The following is a 23,140-nucleotide window of genomic DNA, read 5'->3' on the forward strand; positions in this document are numbered from 1 at the left end:
AGGGACTGAAGAACTTGCACATGCAGATTTCGCAACAGGTTCAAGTTGGTCACATGAATTCGCCACATTAACCAGCAGAAAACTGCTTGGTTTGAAGTGACTTCTGTGTGAGCTGTGCTTTATCATACATCACTTTACTACTGACAATAGGTAATGGACCTTTTATGACTGAGAAATTTCTGTAATGCAATAAATATTCAAAACGTGGGCATGACTGGGTTTTATCCACAATGAACTGATTCAATGTTAAAAATTCTTTATTATAAAGATGTTTTTCAAAGGAGGAGCAAATTATTATATTCAGATTAAAGATTATGAAGACAAATATTTCTCTTCCCTTAAGGATTAAACAGACATTAACTGGAAATTCATTTTAATTTGTGATTAAGGTAATCAGTGATGGCAAAAAGTGAAAATAAAACATTATGAGAACATTGACCATATGAAGGAAAGTCATCTTGCTCCTGATATTGCTCTTGCTACAGATAAGAGATCAAATTTGGTGTAATTGCACATGAAAACACTATTACTGGACTATATGAATCATATTGTTTGCAATTTACCCTTCATTTTACTTTCTGAATATTTTAAATGAAGAGGTTCTCGCAGGTTTGATATTTTGCTAATGAAATTAGAATTGTACATTCATTAACATCTCTCACAATTTCACTGTGAGCACAATATGCATCATCACTCAGACAAAAAACAACCACACAATCATATAAATCATTCTTTCGGTTTAATTTCTATACATGAATAAGAAAAGTATATTTTCTATAGTATTTGTTGCATTGTACAAAAAAGGCCAGATGTTTTTTGGGAGTTGTTGATCTGTCCAGACGTGTTGATCTCATGTTGAAAGCGTCTTTGATCGAAGAGCTGTGGTGATCAGAGCTCCATCTGCCATGACAAACGTCCAAAAAAGCTCCGATATCAAAAATAGCTGCCTATGAGAACAAATCACAACAAAACAGGGTAGAAAATTCAGTCTCGGCAAACAGTGTTAGAAGTCCCCGCGTAACCCTCACTGCAGGAGTTTCTTCAAAAGTAGCCCTTAAGTTACAGCCGCCAGCAGGAGCAGCAGCACAAAGACGATCAATTGAGCTTATCTGCTCATAAGCTACAGAAGATAATAGACTGAGCTGAAGAATTATGGGGAAGCATTTGAGGTTATCCTTACAGCAGGATCACCATATGGAGTTTCAACAAGAACTGAGGGAACAAAAGTAATCTGCATATGATCCCAGCAACAGGTTCAGGAGCTCAAACTCTGAATCCATCCTGTTCAGCAGCTCTAAACCTGCCCTAATCATCATCATCATCATCAAAGTCCTCCTCATCATCATCATCCTCTTCATCCTCCATGTAAGATGTGGGCGTTTCCACGCTGGAGCTGCTGTTGTGGGACCCATTGGAGTTGGATGCACCGCGGTCACTGGAGACACAGATAAGTGTGTGTTCAAAAATCTTGTTTTGAACTGAAATCTTGTTATAATTGGCTAAATAATTAAATGTAGTGGTGCACCAAAATTTCGCCAACCGAACATTTTCAGCTGAAACAGCAATTTTCAGTGCCGAAATCATTGACTGAAATGGTGACATTTAATTAGTGTTTCTCCTTGATGGTGTGTTTTAACTGCGTAAGTATTTATTTCACACAACGTGGATAAACTACAACAGATAAACATACCAGCTGTGTGATGCTTGTACTGGATTAACAATAACCATTTTTCGTTTTTAATCAATACTAATAGGGATTCTTAAATCTCAAGAACAATCTTTTAGTCTGTGCTGTTTTCAGTTTATGCGTGAACTTCACCAAACATTATTTGTAGCACCTACAACCCAACAATTGCAATAAGCTTTGTTCTTCGTTACTTTTAATATCAAACAGAGTCTAAGATTCCAAATTGTAAATTTTATCACAAAATTCAAACAATAAATGTGGTTTTTAGGCTCTTTAATGTGGCATAACATATCACTAGCGTCATGTGAACGATCAGATCTTCCTCTTTACTACTACTTACAGCAGCAAATAAACAAAAACATCAGAAGGTGTTGAAAAAAACAGAACAACTTAAGGCCAAAGTATACTTCAGTCTTTACACATACGGCAAATTTCGTCACCAGAATGGTACGCGTGCCATACGATTTCTGTAACTGGGCGTACCTTGTATGCGCAGGTCGCACATGCGCATTCAATGACTTTAGAAATATGGCAGCATCATCATACTATTTTCACACAGAGATTGGTATGTCTATTAGTAAAAACTGTTGACCATCTTTGTTGCATTATACGCCAGTGGTGACCATTCAAAAAATGGAAAAAAGAACCTTTCAAGTTTTTTCTCCAAAGTTTGCATGCCTGTAACTCAAAAAGTATTAAATACATCTCAATATGATTTTAGATTCTGGTTCTTAAACTTTTCTTTTGGAATCTTCATTTTCAAGGCCCTATATCGTTCAGTCTCAGAGATAAGGGGATCTCAGTGCAACTCCATATTCATGTTGAATATTACTCATTTTCAGTGGTAGAAAAACAAATGTTAGTCACTTTGCTGATTGCTTATTGTATTTAAAGGGGAATGTCAGAAGAATAAATAATTCTGAAAGTAGAAATGTTACTTGTTTCCTTCTATCAAAACAACTACATAGAACATACATGTCTTGAGTGTTAAAAATGCACCAAAATGGTCAAGTTGAGGCACATTAACTTGCAGTAGTCTATTCCTAAGATTCTATATTTGAATTTGTTTCAGAGATATTTGGAAGAAGGGATTTTGCGTGGCTGCTCTATGCACACATTTTATTTACAGCAATAAACCAAGAATTACCAGTTTAATTAAAACCCTGGGTAACTGTAGGGCTGGACCAGAATATTTGATTATTCGATATTCGCTCTTGAATATAAACCACCCATGAGTGAACGAAATGATTCAGTTCATCTGGAAGAGAAGACAAAATCACCAAAGAACTCTGTGTGGGAGCACTTTAAATTGAGTGAGGACAAGACAAAGGCAGTGTGCCAAATATGCAATTTGAAACTGGCCTACCACAACAGCACCTCAAGTTTGAAAAACCAAACAAAAATCAAAAGTTCTGTAAGTAGTAAACTTTTATTGGTGTAAAAAATGAGCTGTTTTTATCCGGCATGTTAATCAGTAATTTTACACAAGAAAAAAAAACACACACTTAATTTGCTTGGAAAATACTTGCGAATACGGCAGTCATAATAGAATGTACAGTAGCCCAGCCTAATAATAATTTGTCTATATTAAAAGTATTGCTCTTAACAGACCTGTGTGTTTTCTATCATTAGTGTAGTGTCTGTTCTCAGATCATCATCTCAGATCATCAAGTCCTGCACGCGTGAGGCACGTTGCTTCTGGCTCGCACTGTTCTGTAGTATATTAAAAGTTTATTAATTATGAACGTGTTGCGTGTCCATATTGCACCAAAATGCGACACTGCACTCCATTGGGTCCGCAGCAACACACCCGCCACGCGTGAAGTAGACTGGATGAACGGTTCTCGACATAACAAAAATGCAAAAAGACAGACAGACACACAGAGATTCCTGCCTTTATAACACCGTGTCTACACCAGACACCGCGCCGCAAAAGCTGTCTACACTGGATGCGACAAAGCGACTGTTGAAAATCATTTTAAATTTGTGTCAGTACGTCATAAATAGAACGCAGCAGCAGTTTACTGTCGCAACACACCTCGCCGCATCCAGTGTGGACAGCATAATAGGTTCTACTGTATTTTGTCGCGGCACGGTGTTTGGTGTAGACATGGTGTTGAGAGAAAAATATGTTCAGCCCCCTCCCTCCGAAGCTTCGAATATTCGGTGTTGATTACTTCCAAAGCTTCAAAGCTAGAAAAAAATGGTATTCGGCCAGCCCTAGGTTACTGTTATTATTTACTTATTTGCATTGTCAACAGTCATAACTAGATTAACACAAATTCACATAAATTCACATTTGGTTTTTTAACCATTGAAAATAGGCAGGATTCAGCAATTTCTCTGGGATTAAACCATAAATGGCCTTAAAAATGAAGATTCCAAAAGAAAAGTTTATTAAGAACCATAAGCTAAAATCGTATTAAGATATCTTTGATACTTCTTGAGTCAGAGGCATCCAGACTAAAGAAAAAGGACATTTTTGGCACTCAGACGCGCAAGTTCTATGAAATTGTCTTGGTAGGATGAAACCAGATATAATTTCAATGTCATTTCATATATAAACACAGGACAAACATGAAGTTTTTTTTAGAGCGCTTGCATGTGTCAAACGCCTGCATTCACGTACACCTCAAATGGACTATAATTTGAAAGGCTTTGTTCACATAAAAAAAAAAAAAAAAAAAAGTATACTTGGGCCTACAGTGACTGATCAATTACACAAGACATGATTCATTTCAGTGTTTCAACCAAGGAAAGATGTCAATAAAACAGCTGGTGACTAATAATGTCAAGTGACATCACATTTACCTCAGGCCAACGCCAATTACTACCAATGACCATGAACTCGATAAAAAGCTATAAACAAGCCAGAGTAAAACATAATTATGTTATTAAAAAGTTGTCAAAAAAACTTAATGTCTTTTGTGCAATTTAAATGTGTGTAAAACTTGTTGATTATTAAATACAAATAATATGTATTTTTGGTTTCAGTTTTCGACTAAATGAAAACTTTAATTTCAAATTTAATAAAAAAACCAATAACATGTTTTCAGCCAAGAATATTTATTTCAGTGCATCACTACTTAAATGTCAACTAAACAATCCAATTATTAAATTAAATGTTTTAAGATGATGTGATACTCACGTGCCCACATGGGAAAGCTCTCCGATCAGCTGGTTAATGGCACCCTGGGCCATTTCTACAATAACAGACAAACTAATCAGGTTTCACTCACTCATGAAGATTGTTTTACAGCAGCTTCACAGTAATAAGTAGGAAAATCAATTATGAAAACATCTTTATGTAATACAGCTGTAAAGCAGCTCCAGAAAACAGTAGTGTCATTATTGAGTTCAGACACAGACACAGTGACTCTGACCTGTGACATAGGGCTGTAGGGCTTTAGGAACGAGGGTCTTGGCAATCTTCAGCTGCTCCACGCTGCAGCGGCCCAATTCCAGGCCGAACGCCATGCCCATGCGCTTCAGCACCTCCACGTCATCGTGGATCTCAAACATGTTGTCAAAGTTAAAGAGATACTCAAATCTGCAGAGATAGAAGCACTGTGTCAGAGACAGGAAGAGCAGACAGAGCTGAAGACACGTCACACACTCACTTGTCATTGGAGATGCTGCAGTCGATGACGGTTCTCTTGCTGGTGCTGACAATGATGAAGGGCAGGTGGATGACCGTGTTTGCTGGTGGAGGTCTCTTGTTCTGCTGCTCTGCCTGCCGATTGCGCTGCACCAGGTTTTTAAAAGCAATTTGCTGCAAATCACAAGAAATCGGTCTTACAAGAATCATCATCCATCATCATGAGCATGACAAGTTTCTAATAAAAGATTGTTTATTATTCACTCCCTTCCACCTACAACTCCTGCCAGCAACCGAGACTCAAACCTGCGACCTTCAGGTTACAAGGCCAAATCTCTAACTCACACAGCTGCCCCAACCAACCAATAAATAAATAAATAAATAAATAAATAAATAAATAAAAGTTTATATCTGTAATGACAATGTGGCGCTTTTTTTTTCAAATTTCTGATCAAGCTAAATTTTTATTTTATTTTTATTTTATTTTTGTGCAATTAATCAATAAAAAGGTGTCTTTACACATTTATTTTATTTAATTTATACTGCTTTATCAAACTAAATGCTGGTAAATAAAACATCTGTAATGAAATTTGGGACTTAAATGTGCTTAATTATGACAATATTGTGCAATTGTACACACAATTTTTTGTTCAATTGCAAGCTTTTGCTTTTATAAAGTGCAAAAACAGCAATAAAACAAACCACCACACATCTCTCTTTTTCTTGCGTTTGATATGATTAAGAAGCTCAGTGTAGAGTGTTTTTGCTGCTGTGACAGACAGGAAGTGATGTGATGTACCTGCAGTATGAGCTCCTGCAGCTGAGACTGCTTGTGTTTAATTCTCTCCAGACGTCTCTGCCGCTCGGCTTCAGAAAAGCAAACAGGTTCACACGCATTCACAAAAACAAGACATGACAGAAAGCCTCCTCCTCACTGACTGACCTCCAGGTCCTGACACTCTTGTGCTGAGTTGGTGGGGAATCCGATCCATTTGATCTCCTTCTTGTCTTTGGAGATGATGTTCATGGCCATCAGGACATTCAGAGCATCATAGACTCGTCTCCGGATGTTCTTCTGATCGTACACATGCTGGAGGACAAACATGAGTGAGCGAGTGAGTGAGTGACGGTTCTCAGTCTGATATGAAGTGAGTGTGGCAGCAGCAACTGAACTGACCACGTCGTTCGGGGACATGTTGTCTCCAGAGCTGAACTCGGCCACCAGCTCGTCTGCCACCTCATTGTAGGACGTCACCACTTTCTTCTGCACCTTCTCACACACTTTCATGGAAAAATGCCGCAAACCCTTCCCGTTTTTATCGCCCTTCCTGCTGCGCCTGCCAGAGGAATTACTCAATCATATTAAATGTTGTAAAAGAAGAGAATAAAGGAGATTTACAGGCTATGAACAGAGTTTGAAACAAAACACTAAATGGGGTGGGGGCATTTTTTAAAATGTCAATCATCTCACCTAAAGGTTCCAGTGTGTTTGCTTTTACAATTTATAGAATAAGGTGTTGATTCATATTTATATTGTTAGAAAGACACTTTAATTTGAGAGTGTACAAGTCTAGATGTTACAATGTAATAATTTTGTTGTTTGTAAATAAACAGCGCTTTAAGTTTTTCAGTTAGCTCTATCAGGCATGTGATCAGCTAGAGACAAAAGAAGGAAAATCTGACCACGCCCCCAGCACTCATTATTAAAAATATATATTTTAGCACATTAAAAGATATATCTTATATTGTAAAAATACATACTGTCCTGTAAAAAAAGGAAAAGCAGCATTTAATAATAATGACAACAATATAATATTATATTATAACAAAGTACTATAATATATTATAGTAAAGTATATAGAATTATTATTAAAGTACCTGCCAAAAGTTTGGAAACATTACAATTATTAATGATTTTGAAATAACTACAGGTCCTTCTCAAAAAATTAGCATATTGTGAAAAAGTTAATTATTTTCCATAATGTAATGATAAAAATTAAACTTTCATATATTTTAGATTGATTGCACACCAACTGAAATATTTCTATCATGAAAAGGTTCTCTAAACGAGCTATTAACCTAATCATCTGAATCAACTAATTAACTCTAAACACCTGCAAAAGATTCCTGAGGCTTTTAAAAACTCCCAGCCTGGTTCATTACTCAAAACCGCAATCATGGCTAAGACTGCCGACCTGACTGCTGTCCAGAAGGCCATCATTGACACCCTCAAGCGAGAGGGTAAGACACAGAAAGAAATTTCTGAACGAATAGGCTGTTCCCAGAGTGCTGTATCAAGGCACCTCAGTGGGAAGTCTGTGGGAAGGAAAAAGTGTCGCAAAAAACGCTGCACAACGAGAAGAGGGTGACCGGACCCTGAGGAAGATTGTGGAGAAGGACCGATTCCAGACCTTGGGGGACCTGCGGAAGCAGTGGACTGAGTCTGGAGTAGAAACATCCAGAGCCACCGTGCACAGGCGTGTGCTTTTGAACCAGAAACAGCGGCAGAAGCGCCTGACCTGGGCTACAGAGAAGCAGCACTGGACTGTTGTTCAGTGGTCCAAAGTACTTTTTTCGGATGAAAGCAAATTTTGCATGTCATTCAGAAATCAAGGTGCCAGAGTCTGGAGGAAGACTGGGGAGAAGGAAATGCCAAAATGCCTGAAGTCCAGTGTCAAGTACCCACAGTCAGTGATGGTCTGGGGTGCCATGTCAGCTGCTGGTGTTGGTCCACTGTGTTTATCAAGGGCAGGGCCAATGCAGCTAGCTATCAGGAGATTTTGGAGCACTTCATGCTTCCATCTGCTGAAAAGCTTTATGGAGATGAAGATTTCGTTTTTCAGCACGACCTGGCACCTGCTCACAGTGCCAAAAACCACTGGTAAATGGTTTACTGACCATGGTATTACTGTGCTCAATTGGCCTGCCAACTCTCCTGACCTGAACCCCATAGAGAATCTGTGGGATATTGTGAAGAGAAAGTTGAGAGACGCAAGACCCAACACTCTGGATGATCTTAAGGCCGCTATCGAAGCATCCTGGGCCTCCATAACACCTCAGCAGTGCCACAGGCTGATTGCCTCCATGCCACGCCGCATTGAAGCACTCATTTCTGCAAAAGGATTCCCGACCAAGTATTGAGTGCATAACTGAACATAATTATTTGAAGGTTGACTTTTTTTGTATTAAAAACACGTTTTCTTTTATTGGTCGGATGAAATATGCTAATTTTTGAGATAGGAATTTTTGGGTTTTCATGAGCTGTATGCCAAAATCATCAGTATTAAAACAATAAAAGACCTGAAATATTTCAGTTGGTGTGAAAGTTATATATAAAAATATATGAAATATATGAAAGTTTTTAATTTTTATCATTACATTATGGAAAATAATGCACTTTTTCACAATATGCTAATTTTTTGAGAAGGACCTGTATCTTCTGCTCATCAAGGCTGAATTTATTTGAACAAAATAAAGTAAAAAAAAAAACAAAATAATAATTTTTATATATATATATATATATATACACACACACACAAATATTGTGAAATATTATTACAAATACAAAAAAAGTTTTAAATTTAAAGACATTATAAAATGTAATGTTATTCCTGTGATGCATAGCAGAATTTTCTTCAGCACTACTTCAGTTTTCAGTGTCACATGATCTTTTAGAAATCATTACAATTTATTTGACTCAAGAAACATTTCTGATTATCAACAATGTTGAAAACTATTTTGCTGCTTCATATTTTGTGTGGAAATGATAATGCACTTTATTGTTCAGGAGTTTTTGATAAATATAAAGTTTAATGAACAGCATATATTAATTAAATTTGTTAATGCATTTATTAAATAGAAATCATTTTAAATGTCTTCATTCACTTTTTGTCACTTACATGTATGATGAATAAAATGATTAATTTCCTCTTTTTTAAATCTTATACAAATGTTTGAGTGGTATCATTGTTTCCACAAAAATATTAAGCAGCAAAACTGTTTCCAGCATTTATAATAATGAGAAATGTTTCTTGAGCAGCAAATCAGCATATTACACAATGATTTCTGAAGGATTATGTGACACTGAAACTTCTTTGTAAACAACAACAGATTTATAAACGTTTCTAATGACGAATGTTGCGTTCCCAAATGCAAATTAAAGCGGCTCAAACCAAGCGCAGCACTAACAGTGAATCCAAACCAAAAACAGTACTGTAACAGCAGACATGTAGCGCATCAAACTACAGCCTATAATTTAATTACAGCACAACCGTTGTGTATTTTATGACAGCACAACCAATCTCAAATTCTCACCACCATTCATAAACAGTCACCGGGTCGAGTAACACGTTTCAGCGCTGATTCTGCTCGTGTTTGGCGCTTTGAATCATTTGAACTGTCCTCCTGCCTGCAGATGGCGCCGCGAGCTCGTGCAGCGCTCTCAGGACCATTTCGTCCATGATGTTTCTTTAGGCAGTTTATTTAGGTAATAGTTTAAGGCCATTTCAATCATCATGCAGTAACCAACCTTTACATTGGCACAGATGGCACCAGGTTTATTAGACTGCTGTACCTTTAAGACTTCATACAAAGACTTACCGTTACCCATGCGTTTCTTGCAACTATGTTAACATGAATACTTGCCAAGATGGGAATTTCAACAATTTTGTGTATAATGTTTATATGCAATAAGCCACTCAATTCAATATGTGTGCACTGTTTGAGAGGTGGCTTTATCTGAGTGCGCTTTGGGTGTGTGTGTACAGTAAACTGTCTCTCAGAGAGCACGCGGGTACTGAGCGGAGTACTCTTTTGCTGCTTATTGAGCTTGAATGGTTTAAAATTGCTAGAATTAGAAACACGTGCAAATGAGACATTCCATCAACGGTCCTGAGCGTATTTCACGCTGAAATGTTTGCAGGAATTTCCAGCATTGTAAGCACAGCACCTGCAAGAACAGAGTAAAATATTTGCAATACCCACAAACCCAAGCTGAAATTCAAGCCCTGGGCTCAGTTTGATTATCAAATTACAAAGGCTGTGATTTAAATAAATATCTGCACTGTGTTTTAGAGTGAAGTGGCACTGTGTTCACTTACACATGAGCTGCTCATGATAAGGGTTTTCAGCATCTCGAGTCACAGTAAATGTGATGCCACACAAACATTTGCTCTGTGTTTGAGTCGCTTTAATGTGCAATTTGGCATGAAATGTGCAAACCATCTTTACAAACCTGTCATCAATCAACAAAAGAGGAGCTTTCAGGAAGAGTTCTCTAAAATTTTGATGGTTTAATATGTAAAGAAATTAAGACTTAAAAGGGACAGTTCACCTAACCAAGAAAATGTAATTTTTTATTCACGTTATTCCAAACCTGACAGTTGACAGTAGCCGCTGACTTCCACAGTATTTTTCCCCCATACTATGGAAGTAAACGGCTACCGTCAACTGTTTGGTTGCCAACATGGCGGAGTTAGGGGGCGTGCCCGAAGCTTGACTCCTTAAAGGGTTAGTTCACAGAAGTTTCAACAGAAACAGCGTATCGGCATGACGCAGCCAACACAGAACAGCATACGTCCAGCGGATGTTCTCCAAAAGGCACCAGGGTGATGCGGAGGAGACAAATTGTTGAATAAATTAGTTTTTTTTTTCTTTCTTTTGCACAACAAAAGTATTCTCGTAGCTTTGTATAATTGCGGATGAACCACTGATGTCAAATGCATTATTTTACAGATCTCCTTGCTACGTTTCTGGACTTGGGAACATTTCAGTTGCGTTGCTATGCAGGGTCACTCAGACAACTCTCAAATTCCATCAAAAATATCTTAATTTGTGTTCCGAAGATGAATGAAGGTCTTACGGGTTTGAAACGACATTAGGGTGAGTAATTAATGACAGAATTTTCATTTTTGGGTGACCTAACCCTTTTAAAGGGGGAAACGATTTCTAATACCGTGTCTACAACAGATGCAAGCACCGCAACAAAATACTATAGAACCACTGATCTATAATAGAGATTCATTATATATAGATCAGTCAAAAGAACTCATTATAATCAATGATGCTGTCACACTGGATGCCGAACGGCATGACATCACAAATCCCTGACAGTAAACTGCTGCTGCTTTCTATTTATGACGTGCTGACACAAATTTCAAATGATTTTCAAATTAAGTCTTTAGCTGATGCGGCACGGCGCCACATGACAACTTTCGTGTCCGGTGTAGACACAGTGTAAGGAGAGATGTGAATGATTTACAGATCCTCAGTACCACTGACAAACATAAAATCTTGTAAAATGTGTGGTAAGTACTGTCGCTCCATAGCATAAATGGAGTACGTGCGATCGTGAATCTCGAAAGTGATAGTGAAACTAAACCATCCCTCCAGGATTTTGTGATCATTGAATTTATTGCAAAATCAAGCATCTCCGCAATTTTCGCAAAAGTTAGCAAATTTTCGTAATTGCCGCAAATTTCCCGTAGAATTTGGGCTAAGACGCGCACCAGTAACATCATCACAATGCGCATTTAATCAAAGAAAGGTTGTTTCTCAGTTCCCAAAAATGGAATGAACAGCCTTGTGTTCTCATCATGACCGATTTACAACAGCTAAATTGGATAAACGAACAGAAAGCGGAACGAATACACGCTACTAGTTTGGGCTACACAGAGCAGACCGTTTATCTGCTATACACTGAGAACAAAGTTAATCTCAATCACACGACACTTATACACACATCACAGGTAGACAAAATGTGAAGAAAGCAGTCGAATTCACCACAGAATCAACATCTCTGTGAAATCTTGTGAGAAGCATTCAAATCCGGCGCAGAATTCTGTAAAAGCTACAGATATCAGAACAAAAGCCACTGATGTGGAAGCCAGGAAAAACATTGTTCAATAAATACAAATCACCACCATTTACCATGGATTTAACATAGTAAAACTACTGGAACCACTTGTGGCAGAAATGGTCTAATGTTTTCAAGTGATTTTAAATTCTTCACACAACTTTTCCTACTTCAAAGCTTTAAGTACAACCGAATTTGAAATGTAACGAAATGTAACGATATTTGTTCATCCTTCATAGGTTTCCCCATGTATAAAACTAAAAGTTTCATAATGTAGGAAAGCAAACAATTATTTAAAAATAAAAAATATATTAAATTACCACTAGTAGATGGCTGCAGAGAAGTACTTATATGCCATTTCCAATCCCATATATATATACATATACATATATATATATATATATATATATATATTTGTATTCATTAAATTATATTTAGACATTATGAATGACATTAATAAAAGTACATTTTATCAGATGTAATATATTTATTACATCTGTAAGACGTCTGCTAAAGATCTGGGAATCATCTGCTGTGCACTCTGATAAACGTCTCAGAAGCAGTTTTACATGCATTCTAATAAATGTCTATTTGACATCTGACAAGAAACATCCAATTGGAAAAATTTGTTATTTTAGTTTTATTTTGGCCAATCTCTATTCCTGAATTGTATACAAACTGCATTGCAATAATTTCCCAAAATGTAATTTGTGTGGATATATAGTAAGTCTGCAAACAGGATGCTAACAGAAGCTATAGATGCTTAAGACAGACGCAGAGTGAGAAAATACCATACCAGGTAGATCAAGCTCACTGTTTGTGATGCACAAACTAAAAATATAAATGCTGAATTGGAGGTGGTGGGTTATATGAATGAGGAAAACTTACCATTTTCAGAAAAGCATATAATGCATATTAAAGTACTGTTTACAATTGCAACAATGCTTTGTTTACAGTGGTAACCAAGAAAACGCTATGCGTTTTCATTCAGCACGTCTGCTGTTTTTGTTTTGTGCAGGTGTCTTATGTAGCATGATTACACAAATCAAAAAAGTCAAACCATTAGGTTTTTGCTTTAAATCTTGAAATTACAAAATTATCTATTTTAAATAAAAAACAACTGCTCATGCTACATGTGTGTAGCACTACTGTCTATTCAAAATAAATGGAAAAAATAGCATTGGAGATTTGTTGCTTTTTCCTGTTGTACCAAACTCGTATCGAACCGTGATTAGGGCTGTGCGATTAATCGAAATCATGATTTGAGACATTGCGGTTTTGCTAATCGCAAAGCCTGTGATGTGGACACGATATTTCTCTGTTCCAGAGCATATGCATGACTGCCAGCCTTGAGTGACAGCCTTACTAACCAATAGAGTGAGCGCACCTCCGTTCTCCCCAATCAGCACTGCTCTAGCCAATGGCACAAACACCCACTGTAAAAAAAAAATTAAATAAAAATAAATCACCCCGGAAAGCGGGAGAGAGAGAGTGTGATTATGGCGTCTAAAGGGTCAGATTGATAGTTGGTAAATTAATACTAAAGAAAAACTTGTTTAATTTGATATTACTTTGGCTTCGAAATGACAGATACCAAACAAAAAAGGTACGTTAATGTTAATTTGCAAGAGCTGTGTCACAACACATATCAAGAGCTCCCTTGTCGGTTCTGCTTTCAGTACTGGAGAATAATATCTTCCCAACAGATTATAATTTTAACGAAGTTTATAATGCATGTTCGCTATTCCCAATTCAGAAGACAGCACACACAGCCTGTGTCTCTGAATGCTTCTAATACTCACTCCTCTCATCCGCGTCTTACACTCGCCACACACATGCAGTCTTTCTCGTAATGCTCAGTTATACTCGCGTGAGGCTCCGCACCGCAAGTGTCCACGAGCACATCTGGCAATAAGGACGAGGCTAGACGCACGTGCGCAACCTGTGTCACCTCACGCCTGGCTCCGCATTTAAAACAAGTGTAAATTTAGTCTAACTGCTTTGATAAATTCCCTTGGATGAAATGAAACATTCAGCACATTTGTTCTTAAAATCCCAAATGCCTAAAAATTAATAAATCAGCCTATGTAACCTATGTAATACTTTAATAATTTACTGAAGTAATAAAGTTCTTTATTTGCACAAAATAAATTAACTTTTTCTGTGTAATTTAGTAATTAAGTAAATTCTGTAAAAGTAGTAATACCATTATAATATTCCCTACTGAAAAACAAACAAACAAAAAACAATAGAACCCCTCCCAAAACACAATATGAAATGTAATGGATTTCAGGGTTATAATGGGAATTATATTGGCTTTAATGTAAACTATAATGGTGTCTACTGGTATTTGATGGATTCTATTGGTGGGATGTAATCTGGCAGATGGGAAACAATAGAACAACAGTAATTCCTACTGGAATAATGCCCAAAAGGCACTACAAAAAGGAATTTTGTAATTGTTTTAATGGAAACCATAAGAATTCCTGTGATTATTTCTATTGTTTTTTTCAGCAGGGTAACGATCCCCATACTGTGCTGCACACTATTGACAAAGTAAGCTGAAGCCTGATTTTGCAAAACTAAAAATCGCAAATCAAATTGCATAATCAAATAAATATCTGTCAAAAAATAAAAAATTCGCAATTACATATTTTCCCCAAATTGCACAGCCCTAACCGTGATCCTAAAACAGAGGTACGTATCAACCCATAACTTCTGTGTACTGTTACACCCCTAGTTATAATGAAAAAAATATATACTTTTTCTTAAATATTGCATTTTTATTTTACAATTAAATATTAGAATAGTCATATTTTAATTTCATTATTTAATAATGAAAAAATATTCTAAATGTGTTTCTATTTGATAACATTTATATTTCTAGAGTAATAAGAAATTAAAAGACTTATATTATATTAAGAATTCTTATTACTATTACTATTATCATCATCATCATACAGCCATATTGATATATAATCACTAAATTTTGTACAGATTGTGCAGCCTCACAAACAAGCACAGCAAAACCTATAAATTTTAAATCACAATTTTTATCAGAGTAATGCATCTGTGATGCATCTGGCTGTAGACGGTTGTGCACAGATGATGCAGTGTTAGTGTAACGGATGAAGGACTTGTGTGAGAGAGCAAGACGGGTTAACTAACCCAGTTGACCAGGGAGAGGACTCTTGAGTCTGTGTCTGTGGCGTGTGGATGTGTGCGGTGGGTGTTTGTGGGCTTGTCAACAGGACACCGGTGGGGACACTGGTCCTCTGAGGGGTGCCGATCACCTGCAGGAACAGACACAGGCCCATTAACATCATCACTGTGATTCTCAATATAAACCGTCTGTGCTAATGAAAGTACAGGAGACTGAAATCTGTGATTCTGACACTCTTTAGTCTGTAGTGGGCATTTGTCCAGCGTCTGGACCCATGAGCACCTGAGCACATGTACCTGTGTGTAATAGGATGATGAGGAATGTAATCCTGCTGACTCCAGTGTTCTGTGATCTGCTTACACAGACTCTCCCGGGTCACCTCACACAATGTTAATGGAGGGCTTTATCGCCATGGAGATAGTGGGACGGGCCAGAGAGGGGTCTGTGTCATCATGTGACTCTCATGCTTGAGTACTGGATTCTTTAAACAGAGTCTTTAATAAACAGCATGATTGTAAGTGTCTTACCAAATGTGGCAGCACGTTAACGCCTGCAGCGGTGAGTGTTTTGGGCAGAATCTGTTTGACCGCAGTGACTGATGCTGGATGAACGGTCAAGAAGGACAGAACACCTGCAGCTGCATACAATCACACACACACACGTCTTATTAATATTCATGATATGAATCCTGATAAACATGTGCAGTGCATTTAATCACAGCGACCCCTGCAGGTCAGGAAGTCACCGTCAGCACACGAGCACAACAAGGACTAGTTAAGCTGTGGCCTGCTGTCAGTAAAGAAACATTTGGCCTGTCTCCTGAGGCCACAGGAGGGCGCAATGAGCAAAATAATCCACCTCATTAAAGTGTTTATTCAGTGCAATAAAGTGCATACCGTCTAAACTTATATTTATAAATTAAAAAAAAAAATAGCAAATTGCATAAACAATATATACAAAACAGCATCATGTATTTATGCAGAGCTTAATACAAATGGCCAAAGTGCTGATCACACGATTGCATTTAGAAACATATGAGACAGTGGAATGGTATAAACCCCCCACAAATACGAGACATGTCGAAGTTAGAAGAGTTGAATCTCTTTTATCTTTACACAGCTTTCTACTCATCTCTTGTGTGAGACGCGAGTGCAACAGTCATAGTTGTAGGTCTCAAAAATGCACTGAATATGCGTTCTGTGTGAATGGCTTTGGGTTTAACCTAACCAATATCTTCTCCGCATTGAGCTTCTATATTTCACTAATATTTTGAATGTTAAGCAGTGGTGTATCTTGTTGGCACAACTGGATAGACTAACAAAAACATCAAAATGCAACGATGACACTTGCATCATCACTGCATCTCGTACACAGCTGGTAAGGCTCCATGATGCACACCAAAAATTCAAATACACTGTTTTTGCATTTGAATGTGAATTTTTATTTTAAATTCAACGAATATTCCTTTTTTTTGATTCACAGGCTCCCAATCGCAAGCAGGCACGGCACTCTTTTCAGCATGTGTTTGTGTGTTCTGTTGACTGTGTGCTTGTCACTCATAACACGCGCCTTTAAATAAAAAACAAGTGTAAAATTATTGTGCACTATATCAAAAACTTTTTCTATCGTTATCAATTTTGGTGTACAGCTGATAAATACCGATACAGTTTTATCGCCCAGGCCTACTTTGAATGCAATGTAAGTCACTTTGGATAAGCAAGCACTTGTGGTTTGCATATTAATTATTGTAATTCAGCTTGAATCCATGTGTATTGGAATGCTTACTCCTTCGGTCAGTGCATTACTGTGAAGAGGACTGTGGTACTAGTTTCTGTAGTGAACCTCTGAAATCATACTGTGTATGAAACGCAAATGTCATTACCCATCATGCACTGAACTGATGGTTAGTGTGCACTCACGTTTCCCTGGATTCTGATTCTGGTTGACAAACACCTTTATCTCTCCGTTAGTTTCTTTGAGTCCAGCCTGAAGATCAAAGAGACAGACAGAATCACAGTAAACAGGAAGTTCATGACCAGATGACTCTCTTCTAAAGCTTCTTTAATAAGATTATGATGATCAAATGTGCTGGGATCAATATAAACATGATTAGATAATTGGTTGCTGGTTGTGTTTAGTAGTCTCTGGTGTAACTATAAAAACCATCCAGACCAGCTCCACAGAAACCACAGTGAGATGTAATGAGAAATTAAATGTGCAAGTCTTGCAGCTTTTGATTATGACACGTGATGACAGTGAGTGTGAGTGCACACATCTGCATGAAAAACCATACATACAGCGTTAGTTTCAGGTCAACATGAACATCACGGATCACATCAGGAATACCTATATCAGCATACTGTTTCTATGCTTTTAGGAGTTTTTGATTTTATCCATCCATATGTGATTTACATTTTCCTACTTAAATGGTCAATTTAGACTAAACCACAATTCAAAATTGCCAAATGAAAGTAGACATTTAAAATAAAACTGTAAACTTGTGTAAACAAGGAAATAGTCTTCAGTAAACAAGTTTTATTTTAGTATATTGAGATGGTATTATTAATATTTTGAATCAGTTCCTATATTTTCCTTTTTCATTTTAACTTTAAAGTTTGTCATTTTTATTTTTTTTTGTGTGTGTTTTGGTCATTTTTATTAGCTTTTTGTACCAGTATGTCAATTAAGATTTTATTAATTTTTATTTCAGTTTAGTAATCAGGTTAAACTAAATTAAAATTAGAAATGTTGCCTTGTAAACTAGCTGATTTTTTTTTTAATATTTTATTTTAGTTAATGTTTATTATATAATGTTTAAGTAATGAAAATGTTTTTAGTTTTAATTTTAGTTTCAGATATTTGGTTTTAATTTTATTTTCAGATTTAGTTTTAGTTTGCAATAAACATGTTTGAATGAGTTATATTGTAGTAAGTGTGATTCTCACATCTTTAGCCATGATGTCTGTGCAGGCGATCGTGTGGTCAGTCTTTGGTTTGTGACTGCAGTTCAGCTGAAAACACAAATATTAAACATTAAATAATCTGCATGACAATCTTAAAAACAACAAGACATTTAAACTAGCTCTATTTACTTAGAAGACTTATTTCTATAGCACTTTATATAATACAGATCGATTCAAAGCAGTAACAGTAATAAATGAAAAAAAAAAAAAAAAAAAACAGTGTTAATGTGGCAAAATTAATCAATTATAAAAATGATGCCCTTTTAGATTTTGGGTCTTAAACTTTCTTTTTGGCATCTTCATTTAAGGCCCTGTATTATATGATCTAAATATAGCTCAATGAGAAAATTGTTAAATGGCATAAAAAAAAATTTAGTGGTCAAAACCAAATGTGGGTCACTTAAATATTAGAATAATATTATTAATATGTGCAAAAAAAAAAAAAAAAAAATTTATTCAACAATTTTTCTCCCCCGAGTTACAATCTACCGCCATTATAGAGAGTAACACGACGTATGTGCGTTCTTTCCTCTGCTTATAAACAAAGTGCAGCACATGCGTGTTCTACATCAGCAGCATCACACACGTGTTGTGTTACTCTCAATAATGGCGGTAGATTGTAACTCAGGGGAAAAGAATTGTTTTGTTTTGGTTTCTTTGCACACAAAAAGTATTCTCGTAACTTTGTAAAAATATGGTTGAACCACTGATGTCACATGGACCATTTTAACGATGTTCATACTAGGTTTCTGTGCTTGACTGTGGTAGTTACCTTGTTGTCTATGGAGGGTCAGAGAGCTCTCGTGTTTCATTAAAAATATCTTAATTTGTGTTCCAAAGATGAATTAACGTCTTACGTGTTTGGAATGACATGAGGGTGAGTAATTAATGACAGAATTTTCCATTTTTAAGTGAACTATGCCTTGAATCATTAACTCCAGGTAAAGTATGAACAGAGTAAAACGTAAAATAAGATTACCCAGGATCCCATTTACCTGGGGTTTAGAATTGGCCAGTGTTAATTATTTCAAGTGTGAGAGAGCTTAAAAGTTTAAAAATTGGATTTACTTATCAGTGGTTCCTCCAAATAGGCCCCTTAGCACGAGACAGGCCTCCTACTTGATCTATGACTATGCTTCACATGTTATGCCAATAAATGAGAAAAATAAAGTGTAATACTTAATCCAGGCAATCTTGCTTTGTTGATGTGAATACACTGTATGGGGAAAGCAACCACACTTCCCTAGTAGGTGAGGGATTAGTTTCAAAAATAGTTAAAATACTGCATGTTTGTACTCTTTGTAGCTTCACAAGCTGTTAAAATGAACAAAATCCCTTCTTTCAAATATTCCTGAAACTGCTTCAAATATAGAATCTTATGAATAGACTAGTAGTATATTATTAAATATAATAAGTATCAGCTGTATACAAAGTGACCCAACATTAGGTTTTGAAAATGGGTAAAATTCAACAAACTGGACACACTTGGCTCTCCATAATCAATCTGGGATTGAACCATACACGGCCTTAATGAAGATTCCAAAAGAAGACTTTATTTAGAACCAGAATTTAAAATACTATTGAGATATTCTTGAGTTACAAGCATGCAAAATTTGGAAAATGAATATTTATGGCACTCAGACAGGTAGCCTATGTTTTATGCAATTGTTTTGATAGAGGGAAATAAGACGCATTTCTATTTTCAATATCATTTGTTCTTCAGACCTTCCTCTTTAAAAGAAAATAGTATCAGCTGAATGCAAAGTCACCCACATTTGGATTTTGACCACTAAAAATGTGTACAATTTAATTTATTCCTAAAGTCAACAGATTTTACTAATAGACATTCCAATCTCTGTGTCAAATAATATAATGATGCTTCAATCTTTCTGAAGTCATTTTTATGCCCCTGTAATTTGGCTGTGAATCTCGGGGAATTTTCATTTTGACCTCTCTCTTCAAAATAGTGGATTACTCAGTATTGGTTTAGTCAGTGGATTAGTCAGTGAATATACATTTGTGACATTTAATATTTTGGCTTTCATCAGCATAAGCATTTATCTTTCTTCTGAAATAATATTGACAAAATCAAAAATCTGAGCCAGGGAATTTCTGTAAATTGGTTGATTTGACATGGAATGACCCAAATGTCTTATATTAGCAACACTTCAACATTTGAAAATACAACAAATATCTGCCAATGGAGTCAGAAAAATTAACCTAATTCTAAGAAAAATAAGTTTTTCCTCCCCACTGACAATGAGGGTATCGTGTTTAGGTATAAAAGTAACACCTCAGTCTTTGAAAGCAAGCTGGATCATGGCTCATCACTTTGTATCAAATTTCATAAGAGGAGTGTCAAGAAAATCGAAGAAGCCACATGGGCTCAGAAGTACTTTGGAACACCATTGTCATCTAACACAGTCTGCCGCTGCATCAATAAATACAACTTGAATCTCTGTACTCTAGGAGAAAACTATACGCCAATTCTATGCAGTGATGTCGCAGGGTTCTCTTGGCCAGAGCTCATCTCAGATATTCAGAAAGACAGGGGAAATGTGTGCTGTGGTTAGATAAGTCCACATTTCAACTTGTATCTGGGAAAAATGGACAGAGTTCTCGGTCCCAAATACCAAAGGGACCATCCAGACTTTCACCAGCGACATGGAAAAGCAAATGTCTGTCATGGTATGAGGGTGCAGCAGAGCAAACTGCATGGGTGACTGGCATGTGACATACTGGAATTGAACAGGGACATATACTACCATCAAGAAGATGTCTTTCCATGGTTATTAAATCAAGACAATGCCAGCTCTCATTCTGCATGTGCTACAACAGCGTGGTTTCGTAGACATACAGTGAATGTGCTAGATCAGTCCAGATCGGTCTCCTATTGAAAATGTATCAGCAATCAGAGACTGCTGAGCATCTGAACTCTTGTATATAGTGTATCGTATTTCTTAAAAATCTGAATTATAAAGCTCTCTAATTGTAATTGTAATTAGTAAAAATTGACTTGTAGAACTATGTAATTGAAATGTTACTAGTAAAAATGCAGTTATTATGATGAGTAGCGCCGGGAACATTTTAAGCTAACACGGCTTGCCATAATCGAAATCCTGAAAACACTGATAAACGCTTTCACATTTAAACAAAAGGGAAATGGTAAAAATACTGCCAGCTGATGAAAATACAGTGAGAAATGCCGGACAACTTTACAAAACACATAAAAACGCATTACTAATGACTGAACTGATGCGAAATGTGACCTACATTTTCTTCAAAATAAAAATCACACAATTATGCAAACTCAGACAGATATGAAGTTATATAGCCCATGTTTAATAATATCAACTACATGTTTATTAGATTAAGGTGATATGAGCTCTCGTGTACTATAAACATAAACAGCATTCGCGGTTTTGTGACATGTTTTTTGTTCAGGTGAACAGATGAAGCTTCCACCCGCGCGGAGAGCGACGGCAGTCATCCTCATGCCACGAGAATCGCGCTGTTGACGCGTTGTTTACAGATGACACTATCGCGTTAGCTCGACGCGGCTACAGCTAAGCTAACCGAACCTAGCGAGCTAATGCTTCCACTTACGTTACACTCACAAACTATGTAACACACGCGGACCACCGCCGTTTCTCTTACCTGAGCCAGCCTGCTTACAGCCGCGCCATAACTCGCGCCGATATTTACAATTAGTTGGATAAAATCTGCACTTATCGCGGCAGATTCAGATCGTCTGCGCGAACTGCTTCAGCTCCTACAGCAGTCAAACTAAGCTTGGCGGTGTCCTGTCAGGACGCGAGCTGATTGGACACGCGCGGTGTGACGTCTCCTAACCACGACTCACACGTAATACATCAAAATCCAACCTATAATTGTAAATTTTGCAAAAGTAAGCCTTTCTTTATAAATTTTCTTGAAGATTTAAAACTCTACATGTGTTTGATCTATGACTCTACTAATAAGAAAGCTGTAAAGACTGCGAATCTGTTCAAAATATATATTTTGTGTCTAGCTCCCTGCTGGCATATGATTTAATGTCATTTTGTTACATCTGCAGGTCATGTGACATACCCGGGTGTGTTTGAGGATAATCAAGTGGATAACCTCAGCTTTCAGTTCCAAAATCGGAGGTTACTTTCAGCTCACGTGTGATCTGCTGACGAGCCTTCAGTGAGCGTGACAGATAGCGCACAACATTATATAATATCACAATATGTAATATAGCCTATCATATATATATATATACATATATATATATACATATATATATATATATACATATACATATATACATATATACATATATATATACACATATATAGATATACACACATATATATATACACATATATATATATATATATATACATATACACACACACTGTATGTATGTATGATATGTTAATGATGAAGCGCTAATATAAGTAATAAATAAGGCAATATATTATTCTAATATGGTTATGTTTATTTTATTGGCATATATAACAGTTATCTGTATAAATTATAAAACACAATGACAAGGTAATGTTTAATTTACTATATTATATATATTAATTTATTACATTTGATATATTAACATCTCACACATGGATCTGCATTTTCTATATTGTCTAAATTCTAAATCAAAATACATATCTTATATGACGATATATAATTAGCATTAAATAAACAATATAATTCATATTCTCAAGGATTAAAAATTAAACAGGAAAAAATTAAATGACTGCACAACCATCAATTAGGCGGTGATATGCACTAAGCATGTAAATAACCATTGAATAAAAGAAGAAAGAAACAGCATGGCACACTTTTTCTTAGCGTCCATTTCCATAGTGACTCGTTGATTCATCGCTCTGTT

The 23,140-nt window shown here is 36.4% G+C and overlaps 1 protein-coding gene across 2 annotated transcripts; it reads right to left on the reverse strand.

Annotated features, from left to right (window-relative positions):
- Positions 1-722: 722 nt before the first annotated feature.
- LOC109082766 (transcription factor Dp-1-like) lies at positions 723-22,092 on the reverse strand. Of its 2 annotated transcripts, XR_006158482.1 has the most exons (13): positions 21,922-22,092; positions 18,247-18,312; positions 17,221-17,287; positions 15,829-15,938; positions 15,307-15,431; positions 6,463-6,622; positions 6,229-6,375; positions 6,085-6,153; positions 5,308-5,459; positions 5,071-5,237; positions 4,836-4,890; positions 1,181-1,435; positions 723-947 (listed from the first exon to the last, which is right to left on the reverse strand). XR_006158482.1 is itself a non-coding variant. In XM_042752164.1 (12 exons), the coding sequence occupies exons 2-12, from the start codon at positions 18,256-18,258 to the stop codon at positions 1,306-1,308; spliced, it is 1,194 nt and encodes a 397-aa protein (XP_042608098.1). In that variant the 5' UTR covers positions 18,259-18,312; positions 21,922-22,092; the 3' UTR covers positions 723-1,305. The 2 variants fall into 2 exon arrangements, 1 of the variants encoding a protein (XP_042608098.1); XM_042752164.1 differs by having other exon boundaries at positions 723-1,435.
- Between the last annotated feature and the right edge of the window lie 1,048 nt (positions 22,093-23,140).

The sequence above is a fragment of the Cyprinus carpio genome, chromosome A1, assembly GCF_018340385.1.
Source record: "Cyprinus carpio isolate SPL01 chromosome A1, ASM1834038v1, whole genome shotgun sequence".
Classification (NCBI taxonomy): Eukaryota; Metazoa; Chordata; class Actinopteri; order Cypriniformes; family Cyprinidae; genus Cyprinus; species Cyprinus carpio.